This window comes from Dermacentor silvarum, chromosome 3, assembly GCF_013339745.2.
Source record: "Dermacentor silvarum isolate Dsil-2018 chromosome 3, BIME_Dsil_1.4, whole genome shotgun sequence".
Taxonomy (NCBI): Eukaryota; Metazoa; Arthropoda; class Arachnida; order Ixodida; family Ixodidae; genus Dermacentor; species Dermacentor silvarum.
The window spans coordinates 234,522,936-234,534,946 of record NC_051156.1 but is presented as its reverse complement, the minus strand read 5'-3'; the positions used below and the strand labels follow the sequence as shown (position 1 = coordinate 234,534,946).

General features: G+C 46.7%; 1 protein-coding gene across 1 annotated transcript in view; it reads left to right on the top strand.

The window, feature by feature from the left end:
* LOC119445275 (citron Rho-interacting kinase-like) overlaps positions 1-12,011 on the top strand; it is a 102,784-nt gene that overhangs the window by 60,948 nt on the left and 29,825 nt on the right. The window contains exons 21-22 of the mRNA XM_037709592.2: positions 447-666; positions 5,021-5,335. Of these exons, the coding sequence (XP_037565520.2) occupies positions 447-666; positions 5,021-5,335 (535 nt within the window). The remainder of the gene's footprint in view (positions 1-446; positions 667-5,020; positions 5,336-12,011) is intronic.

Sequence of the window (12,011 nt, the reverse complement as noted above, 5' to 3'; positions counted from 1 at the left end):
GCGGAGCGTGGCCTCCGCAATTAGCTCTGAAAATGTTTCTGAAGTTGATCGCGGAGGCTGCAATTACGACGCGCTGTACGCGCTGATTTGACTCGGTGACGATTCAGTTACGTGCTTTGTCTTGCGCGTTGTATTAGTGTGTCAGTTACGTGCTTCGTCTTTCGCGTTGTGCTAGCGTGTGCAGCGTAGTGCAGCTTCCATATGCACGACGGTTGCTCATGGTCATCGACGTTGGTAGTCGTGATGGAGGAGACGTGCCACCAGGCGTCAGCGTGGGTGCATCAACGCCTAAGGGCGCTTTAGCCACAAAACACCAATAGACATTATATATCAATGTGCAATAAACATTACACTACTTCTGTGAAGACACGTTTCACTTTCGTGTTCTATACCGATTCCTATATAAGAGGGATCAACCACATTTTTTTCTTCTTATCCCTCTGCAGAGTGTGGTGCGGTGTGCCACCCCAAGTGTTCCACATCTGTGCCCAGCACATGCGGAGTCCCTGCCGAGTATGTGCGCAAGTTCTCGGACACCATGGCGACCGAGCGTTCCTTGAGCACCACGCCGCCGTCGAACCCCGGTCCGCACGTCAAGTTCGCGCCGAACGTGTGTGAGGTGACCTTTGACAGCTCGCTGCCTCGTGGCTGGGTCAAGGTGCTCAGGTGACGACCGCTCCCTCTGCACGGCTAGCGATCATCATCAGCCACCACAATCATCACCTTCTCCACGCCCTGCTTTGCCGCGTTTCCTGCCTCGCTTCTGATCTGTGCAACGCTGTGCATGCTGCTTACTCTTCATCTTGTTTACATGCCCTCTGCTTATTTTGCTGGTGTCTGGCTTTGCTGGCTTCGTTTATGGACTTTCCCCACGCAGCATGTATGTCGTGCACTTTGTCACAATTGACAGCCTCAGTTTCTGCTCTCATGTCTTCTCTGTCCTGTACCTTTGCATCGTGTTGATTGGTTCAGACTGTTAGACTGCCTAATACGTGGTTTGGCTCTGTGCTTCTGTGAACAGGGCTTTTGCAAGACTTTCATTGTTGTAATGTGGACGTACTTTCACTATGCAGCATCCCATTTGGCATTCTTGATCACATCGTAGTGTCTTTGCAGTATGTGCAGTGTAACAATGCACCATTTTATGTTTGCAGGCACTGAGTGCTGTGGCCATCCAGTTGTGTTCATAATGATGAGATACTGATACCAACTAAGATGCATATTTTGTTGTTATTGTGGTTTACATTAATTAGGTAAATTTCTTTTTCTTCATACCTTAATGCAAGTTTCATATCACCTTTTGGTTCAGCTCTTGATGTTAGGGTTACGCAAAGATTGATAACCAAATAAATGTTATGCGAGTTCTAAGTCGAGTTCATTTCAAAAGGTTATCTTGTAGTACCTGATCATACGTTGCCCTGGTAAGATAGCCAGTTGTTCATACAACTGCAGCACACAACCATACCATGATAAGAACTTACCGTTGCTTTGTCAAATGTATGTCAATCTTCAAGTATTGCATTGTCGGAGTGGTTGAATACCTATGCTTTCTGTTATTATTTATGATTAATTTCATGTGTTGATCCTAAGTGATGTCGATTTTAATTATTTGTTTGGTAATAAAGGAGTGCATTTGCTTTTGTCAGCAAAAGTGAGATTGACATAGTCTGTTGCTTGTACAGTAGATTCTCGTTAATTCGAACTTCAAGGGAATGGGAAATTTATTCAAATGAAACGGAGTTCGAACTAAGGAGCACCCTTTTAAATATAGCGACCGATCTGTTATGCAGTACAGCACACAATACCAAAACTGTCACTGGGCTCGCATTGAACGTCTATCTTTCCTCCATCATTGCTAGAACATGTGCCGGCCGAAGCCTAGGTTCCGTATAAAGTCTAGGTGGGATAAGATCGTGCCTTATGTGCATCGTTTGCTGTGTGTACGAGGGAAAACATATGAGGCTGAGCCGAGAAGGAGTCCTCTAGCGTGCCCAATGTTGGAGATGACATGATTGAGTGCGTGCTAGAAATGAGAGCGGGGGGGGGGGGGGGGCAGCAAAGCGCACGCTGTAACATGATGAGGCACACGCTAAGGTTTCCTTCCTGCTCTTTTTAAGCCGGAGGGGAAACGAGGGCACAGTCTGCTCTGCTTGCTCTGGTTCGGTCTCTGCTTCCTGTGCATCTTTCCTCATCATTTTTATGGCACGCGACATTAGGGTAGCTAGAAATGTATCAAGACTTCACCTTTGTCACGGGTTTGTCCGTGAAATGGTCCACGGGATTGAGAAATTTTGTTCGAAATAATCGTTGTGCAGTGTTCAAATTTGCGGGAGTTTTTCTCTATTCAAGTACTATAGAGGACTTTGCCTGAACCAATAAAGCAGTTCGAATTATTCCTCAGTTCAAATTAAGACATTTAAAATTATCGAGATTTCACTATATTGTTATCGTAATGTTTTGGTTGTATGCTATGTGCTCCTTGTTTGTAGCCACATTTACATTGTCTTGCACCGCGTGAAGCAGTTACTTAGTGTGCAATGCATGAATCACCCTTTAAACTTTAATGATTTAGGAAGAAGTTGGTGATGCTGGCTCACTGCAGGCAAGGTCTTTTTATGCAGATCAACAAAAAGATACTATTCAGAGCCGTGATGTACAGTAAATGTGGGTTTAGCTTAATACTGAGTGGAAGTGTGTGTTTACATCCCAACGTAAACATATGTGCACACAGTTAAGCTTAGTAATCATTACTAAGTGTGTGTTTGTTTACACACGCACACACACACACACACACACATGCCATACATGCACACACATTTAGCTTAGTAACCAGTGCTAAACATGTGTGTTTTCATATAGTTTCATTGGCTTGGTCGAAGCGTTTTGTTCAACATTTATTACATGCTGTTAGGAATATAATGAAATATGAAGTACTGTGCAAGATATGCATGAAAAAGGAAGTGAGCGAGAAATATTATATGGTTGGGGCCTGTTTACTCTAATAACTGTTTTAAGTGAGTCCCATCAGGCAACAGTTAAGATGGCAATCTTGTTAACAGCACTGTTAAGCTTCAAAAAGGCTGATTCCAAGATGTTGATGCTAGTTGTTGTGTGCCAAGGATAAACTGCTTCATTGTCGATCAGATTGGCTACATTATAGCCACTCCTAAATTGGAAGAGAGGAAAATGCAAGTGTTTATGTAAAATTTTAGTTTTATATGACTTGTTAGCTTGAACTGTCCATGCTGCTCCCACTCTGATCTTATACAAGTTCCACACAACCCTACTGGCTTTTTGAAGTGTGGATCTGCTTTAGTGTCTCGTACTTCTGTGTATCGAAGCCTGAGGAAAACGATAGAGTGGGTAGATCACCTGGCCTGCACATATCATATTCTTTTTATTGTGATAGCAATTATATGGACACTCAAAAGCAGATTTCTACCGTCGCCGTCGCCGTGAGGTTCCGTATGACGTCAATGGAGATGAAATCGTCGCTGCGCGCCGAACGCTGTGTGTGCGAGTGAAAGGGCGCGAGGGACGCGCGCTTAAACGGGGAGTGAACGCACGGCGGAGAACAAACGCGCGTTCTGCTCTGTGCTCCCTTAAGGGCTGCAGATGTAGGCGTCTCTTTCCTCCTCTACAATCACCATATATGTAGAACAAACGTGCCTTCTTCCGACGCACGAAAGGCCGTGGGGGGGAGGGGGTGGGAAGGGAGGCGACGTTTAGCTGCGGCACCAAGTGCCTATTTATATCAGAGGCTCTGGCAACAGTCACCAACGCCGCACACATTTTGAGCGAACGCGGGCAAAACGCCGACGGCGTCGGCAACAGTTCTGCGTGTTGCCGGTGCTGCTGCATGTCCAAGTTTATACAGCTGATAAAGCTGCTATCATTACTCCGTATAGCTCTCTTCAAATTTGCTATCGCAATTGATGCTTCACCTTTCAGGTGAAACTGCGACAACTATTTTCACCTGAATTTTTAACAGCAAAAGAAGGCCATTCATAAAGTCCTTAAACAATTGACACGGCATCAAACACAAGGCATTGGCTTTACTAGTTCATTCTTGCATGTGCCATAATTAAAGTTGAGGCAACTCTCGTCTGTTTATAAATGTCTTCCACACTATGTCATAAGAAGCCAACAACAAACAACCCCTCGGTTCCCTTTCTTCTCGTTCCACACTATGTGTTAGATGTGATTGCAGACAGTGTTTATTTTTGTTAACTTGCAACATAAACAAAATGTCTGGTTGGTTAAAAGCATTTAGCTTGGATGGCATTTTGTGTCAGAATTTTTAGGTTGAGGTCGGCATCATACATCGGTTGTTGTATACCTTTAATATGTTTTTTTTTTTTTTATTGTGATAGCAATTATATGGACACTCCAAGCAAATGTTTTCCATTGTCGTCGCCGTGAGATTCCATATATATTTAGGTACTTATACTTTCACTTTTATATGAGACTCACTTTTGCCTTCACACAACAGACCGAAAATTAGTGGACGCTATCAGCCTTCTGTAGGAAAGTGTTTGAATTCGGTATGTGTGCATCTTATTAATTTAAAAAAAATTATTAGAATTTCTTTAAAAAGAGGAGTAGGATGCTAAGCTTCTTTTTGCATACACAAGCCATTTGCATTCGCTATTTTTAAAACTGTCTAGTTAATTGACAGAACTTATTTCTTGGGTACCTTGTTTACATGAAGAGGAGACATAACAAAGCAAACTAAGACAATTGCATAGAGAAGACAACGGAAGGATGTCTTTGTGTTTGGATCCCAGGTTCAGATGCAGCATTCCGATAGAGGCAGAATGCAAAAGCTTGTACTTAGATGCACACAAAAAGGAGTGTCAGGAAAATTGTATGCGGTCCCCTCAATATGCCTGTCCAAGCCCAACAATTGTTTTAGTACGTCATTAAACTGAATCAGTTAATCAAACTGCCTTCACATTGCCGCAGATTGCAAGTGTCAATACTCTCTCTTTCTTTTTCCTGTGCCTCGACCTGAGCACAGGTGCAGTGGGGGGAAGCAGAACTGGCACAAGTGCTTCCTGGTGCTCTACCGTGGTGTCCTGTACCTCTTGGACCAAGTGTCGGAACCCATTGGACCGGCGGGTGACAACTCGAACCAAACAGTAGAGGGAGAGGATCGCTACGGAGAGACGCTCGAGTCCGCGTGCCAGGAGCGGATACAGATGTCCCCGTCGGACGGCGAGGTTCTGGTGAGCAGTGCCGTGCCTGCCACCGAGCTGACGGGCACTGCAAGATCCGACATACCATACACCTTCAAGGTGGAGCTCAAGCCACACACCACGTGCTGGCCACCCAAGTTAGTAGTCTGCGTCATCCTTTACTGAATTATAAAATGAGACACATTGTGGCAAGTTTCTACCTGGTTAGCCGCTAATTGGGTGCCACTATAGAGTTTCCCAATAAAGTTACTAGAGGGAACACTGGCACTGTGATAGTTCAGTTACCATGGTAATGATGGTTAGTACATGGATTTGTCTGATACTTGTGCTGGTGGCTTCAGACGTTCTTGTGGCTTTGCTTAGTACACCTTATCTGCCTTGATTGTCCTGATACTTGTGCTGGCGGCTTCAGACGTTCTTTTCGCTTTGCTTAGTACACCTTATCTGCCTTGATTGTCCTAAATTTTCAGGGAATCCTATTTTTCTAAATGCAGAAGGCATTAAGACTCTGCTTATATGCATAGTCACTGCATCGCATTTATAACAATGCTTTGTTGGGAAGTGATTAATTTGCAATGTCGCAAAGCCATTTGAAGCCACAAGGACCAAGTTTGTGCAAATCATCATTCCCAGGCTGGCTTAACCGGCATACCTGCAGCTCCCATAGACGCCAGTGCCCGAGTTCCGTCTAGTAATTTTTGTAGGCAGCTTTATGGGTGCAACGACCAATGTAGCTTTCCAGCACTCATGCATGCCTCCGTGCAGCCAGCCATGGTGGCGCACAGGCACAGAACACAACAGATGCACTATGATAGCCAAAAATGCAACACAAGCATTTTTTACTGGGTGGTCTTCTCAACAGTCTGTGCTGACCTCAGTGACTGTGTCGAATCTTCGTAGTAGGCAAGGCAGACAAGAAGGCAAGAAGACAAGAAGCTGGGATGTTCACGTTTGATCCGTGCAGGGACGTTTAGTAATTTACGCAAGGAAGACCCATAACGCAAGGCTGTGTGGGGAGCCTCTCACTAGGATAATAGTGCCTAATATTGTTGGGGACACATAGACTCCATCTGTTATCCGCTCTAGTTGAGTATTGCAGCTTTGAAAGTTATTCTTTCTTTGCTTGCTGAGCATACTGCAAACATGCTTGAGTGTGTTGAGTTACTGAACGCATTAACACACAGCTGCACATCCACACGTTCATGTGCTCTTCTCGTCGTGTCATCTTGTTTGTGCTACACTAGTATTAGCTCGGGCAGGACTGATGGCGGTGCTGTGAACGACGCTCCGGTGACATCAGCTGGGGGACTCGCCTTTGTCGTCTGCTATGCCCTGGCTAGTATACAGTGAAATCTCGATGATACGATCACAGCTAATACGAATTTCCGGATGATACGAATTTTTCTGTGGTCCCGGCCGAGCCCCATTACTTTGCAACATGCTAGAGAACATGCTAGAGGCGACAGCACGCAGTCACGCGCTTTCTCCTTTTCTCTTTTGGTGCGGAGGCGCGGACGCGGCGCCGGACAGCATGGAGGTCGCGACTGGGCGCGAAGAGTTTGACGTGGTGGCGCTTTTCTTGCTTTTGCGATTTTCCCCACGCAGGCATGGGGAAGTGCAGTCTATCGCTTCAACGGAAACTGAGCGGCATAAGCACAGCGCATACAAAGGTCAGAGCCGTGTGGAGATCACTTTCAAGAACGGTGCGCGCGACAACCCTGACAGCCGGCACAGGCGCAAAGTACAAGAACGCATTTGTTGGCAGAGTAGAAGCCGAGCCCCCCTCCCTCCTTCCCTCCCTCCCTCCTGCGCTGCCTTCCCGCTGTGCTCCTTTCGCGTGGGAGATTGTGTCGCCAGTTACCCTTGCGCCCGGTTGCAAGATACGCATTTGGTGCCACACAGCACAGCGTCGCCCCATCCCTCCCTTCCTCCCTCCCGCCCTCCATGCATACCCCCCCCCCCCCCCCCCTGGCTTTTCGTGCGACGGAAGCAGGGCCGGGCTCGACTGGCGCACCTGGCCACGACGGAAGTCGCATTTGCTCTCCGCTGAGCGTTCGCTCTTCGTGCGTGAAGGCGCGCGTCCCCCGAGCGAAAGGCACGCTTTCACTCGCACATACGGCGCGCGGCGACGATTTTACCGCCCTTGGACTCATGCTCCATGTCTCATGCTCCTCCTCCGCATCGCCTTCGTTGATCTCCTCTCCCGTCGGTGAGTGCTCGCTACTGCCCTTGTCGGCGAGATTTTCCAGCGGAAGCCGCATTGTAACCGGTATTTTGTCTCACGCGGCTGCACTGTAAGCAGTATGCGTATACATGGAGTTCTATGGGAGGGTAAACGGGAGTCGGAAAAGGCCGTGTTGTAGCCTGTTCTGCACTATAAACAGTTACGTTATAAGTAATCTATACTGTAAATGTTTTTTACGTGCGTGTGCCTGAGTGAGTTCACCTCCGACTCTTTAATTTAGCTAGTTTTAATTGTGTTTCGATGATACGAATTTCGGCTAATAGGAATATTTTTCGTGACCCTGTGAGATTCGTATTATCGAGATTACACTGTAGCTTCATTTTCGTGCCTTTGCTCGTGCTCTGACTGCGTTCTTGCGTAGCACAGCGCTCTCCCAATTTCTATCTTTATTTTTTTTTCTAGTGTTAGCTTTATAAATGCCAGTATTAGGACAACAACAAACTTTATATATTTAATGTATATTCCATATAACCACACGATGTGTTAGCCCAGCGGCAATCGCATTGCTAAGCTTGAGGTCGCTGATTCGACCCCTGCCGCGACGGCCGCATTTTGATGCGAATGAAATGCAAAAAACTGTTCTGTATACTTATATTTAGGCGCATGTTAAAGAACCCCAGGTGGTCAAAATGATTCTGGTGTCCCCCACTATGGCACGCCTATAATCATATGGTTGTTTAGGCATGTAAAATCCCAGAATTTAATCTTTCCTTATTGAAAAAAAAATGTGTTTCTTATATAACCATAGCCCTCACAAGCGGGACATGGTGTCGTGACTCAGTCATAAACATTTCACTGACAAGCATTTTATCTCGAACATTAGTTTCACTACTCTCTATCATGTTTTGCAATCGTCAAGAGTGCTGTACACTATTTTCTTGCAAATAAATCTCATTACCACTTTCTAACACAAAAATGTCTTGGTTCTTTAGTTTAACATCACACTATTTCCACTTTCAGACTGCCGTAAACCACTTGGAAAACATTGCTTTATCAGCGTAAGAATAAAAATGCTATAAAGAAAGAAAGAAAGAAAATGCAGGAAAACTTGTGAACATGTTATTACCTTTGTACCTTGTGAACATGTTATCAACCTTTGTTCATCTTTTGCTTGTGTGTTTTGTGCTTCAGCTACCTATTCCGTTAAGCGCCAACCAAACTTCTCCATTTTCTTGTTTGAGTTTTAAATACTTATGATGTGCTTAGAGAACAAATTATGTTCCAAACTGTGATCTAAGCAAGGATTGTCAGCTGTTTTTGTTACACAATAGCACTAATGAACCTCGCCCGCACAATTTGCTCGCCATACCCATAACAAGAGCAAAGAAAGAAAGGGGTTCGTTGAGCCAACTAACATGCAGGGGCGAGCTGTGTCACGGTGGAAGTAATCAAGTTTAATTAAAATTATCTTGCAAAGGTCAGCACTACAGCATAAAACTATGTAACTTTGTTTTACCCACTAATCTTGCCCGCCTTCTATCTGGAGTTCCAGATTGCATTTTGCTGGCCGCTAAAGCAATGCATGCATTAACGCTTCGCAGAAACCACCTAGTTGCTTGAAAATGGCATCAAATGTCTTTCGTGATGGGCTGAACGCACTGGGTGGCAACAAAATTAGAATGTCCTTGGCCAACATAGCGGCTGACCGAACACGCAGACGCAGCGTAGCTGAAGGCCAAATGCTGCAGTTCATCGTTGAAAAAGAGAGAACAAATCATTATGAGTGTGCCACGACAATGGAACAGCAACAACAAGAAATACATGCACATGTACTCATCAATGATGCTACAAGCGGTCCACAATAAGCGGGGTGACGACGGCGACTCCACCCGTTTTCGTACGGAAAAGTGTCCCGAAATATTCCTCATATACTGTTCTACAAGCCAGCAGACTCGCACTTAAACATTTCAAACTGAGCAGGTTGACCGACAGCATCAAGTTACCTTCACGTAGCGAGTGCATGTGCGGCACAGCAGCAGTCTCTCCACTGATGTCACACATGAGAGGGCGAGATGTCACACACTCAAAAGGTTTAGAGAAAGATCTCAAAAAGAAAAAAGATTAAGCAGATGTGCAGTGTAGACCGCTTATAACGTAAGTCGCCGGAGTCACGAATATCCGCACTATAAGCGGTACCGCACTATAACCAAAGCAACGATTTTCAAGGCCCGCACATATGCAAAACATGTGCACCGAGCCGCCACGCATATGCGACAGTCGAGGAATGTAGCTAGAACATTTGCATTCAATTTACAATCGAATCTCGTTAATTCGAACCAAATCACGCGGCGGCGCCTCCGACCGGCATTGCTCCGGCACCGCCATAGAGTAAAAGCTTAGGAGAGACCCCTCAATGTCGCGTGCGAATGAAACAAAAGAAAATGCGGCGGAAATTTCACCCTCTCTCAAATGGCAAGGTCGCCTATTCTGCGTTGCGCTGGAACATGCGTGTACGTGCCGACGTCTCAGCCACGCTACCGTAGCCATGTGTAGAAAATGGAAGTGAACCCTTCTTTCTCCTTTATGCTTCCTCTACTTTCTAGTCACGTGTTGACCTTGCATGCTGTGGCTACGGCGCTGGCCCAGGCCGGCGAACGAAACTGCCCACGCCAACAAACGCCCGCTTCCCGATAACGGCAGAAAACTAAACATCTGGGAGCTGGCGCCGGGCCGGCTGGAGCGGTGGCGGGCGCGCACGGTGACAGTCGAAAGTGAGGGAGCTACGAGGGAGGGCGAGGGGAGCCACCGAAGTGACGGAGTTGCTGAGGCGAAATCCGCTTCCCTGTCGCCCTCCTCCCTCACATTCCACGGTCTCCGTGTGCGCCCTTCGCCGTGATGTGCCGGCGCTGCCCGCTCCCTGAAGTTTCGTTTACTGCCGTTATCGTAAAGCGAGTGTTAGCCGGCATTCGCAGTTTCGTGGCCTTCGCTCGCTATGCGCACCGTGATATTTCACGACTCGCACTCAAGATTCTGGTTTCAGCCTCACTGGCTGTTCGTTCGCACCACGTGCCCTTCTCCTCCACTTCGTCTCTCTTTCTTCCTCGGGCACTCCTTGGGGCGCCCGTTTGAGGGGAGCGTTCGCCGTCTCCGATGACTTCCGTACTCCCAGGCAGTCGCACTGTAACCGGTATTTCGTTTCCCGCAAATGCACTATAAGCGATACTGTGGGCGTTTATTACGCACGTCTTCTTCATCTGTATATTATCATCATCATCGTGCCAACAGAGACGCCATAATACGTGTATACATGGAGTGCTATGAGAAAATTAACGGGAGTCTGAAAAGACCGCACTATATCTGGTCCTGCACTATAAGCGGTTACGTTATAAGTGGTCTATACTGTATACAAGAATGCTAGAATGAAAAGCATGTGTAGCATACCTTATTAACTCAAGCAGGCTACGTGACTATTTGTCACTGACCCGTTTCAGAAGAGGATGCCAATAAATCATCATCACCGGGGCTAATTCTACCCACTAGCATTTCAAGTACCGTGTTTACTCGATTGTAGAGCTACCACGATTGTAATGCGAGGGGTGACTTTTCATTGTGTCCATCAAGAAAAATAAAACCGCAAAAGTAACGCGAGGGGTGACTTTTGGTTGCGTCCAGCAAAAAAAATTAATGAAGAAAACTGCTAAAGTAACGCGAGACCACCGGATGCATGAAAAAGTCGCAGTTTCGCCCGAAAGGCAAAGCATCAATTGCGATAGCAAATTAGTAGAGAGCTGTACGTAGTAAGGGTAGTAGTTTTATCGGCTGCATAAACTTGTACACATTCGCTTACTAACTGAATTAGAAAGTGTGGTGTCAGCGCGCACAAGCAAACATGGATAGATCACACTCGATGACCGCAGACGACGACTGTCAAAACGCTGGCGTGAGCAAGTGTAGCGACAGGAGCGAGCGAAGGTTCGTGCGGTCTGTCGCTTCAACGGAAACTGAGCGGTCGAAAGCACAGCGCATACAAAGGTCAACGCCGTGTGGAGATGGCTTTCAAGATACGGAGCGCGCGACATCCCGCAACCGCGCAAAGTAAAAGTGCGCCGAGTAGAAGCCGCACCCCCTCTCTCCCTCGCTGCCTTCCCGCTTTCCTCCTTTCGCGTGGGAGATTGAGTCGCCAGTTCCCCTTGCGCCCGGTCGCAAGATATGCATTTGGTGCCGCAGCTAACCGTTGCCTCCCCTTCCTCCCTTCTATCCCCCCACGGCCTTTCGCGTGACGGAGACGTCGTGTTTGCTCTCTGCCCTTTGTTCGCTCCCGGTGAAAGCGCGCATCCCTCGCACGGTTTCACTCACATTTCACTCGTTGATTTGAATTGGGTGCATCATTGCACTTTTCAGACTACAGTTAAACCTGGATATCACAAAATTGACAAATTCCCGAAAAACTTCGTTGTAAAGAGGATTTCGTTATATGCAGGTTCGGCACTAAAATTCGAAAAATAAACGTTTACCGTATTTACTCGATTCTAACGTGCCCGCAATTGTAACGTGCGCCCGTTTTCCGTTTTCGTCGAAGCACTCATCCTCGGAATGTCACACCAGGTACCGGATGCGTGGACGCGTGT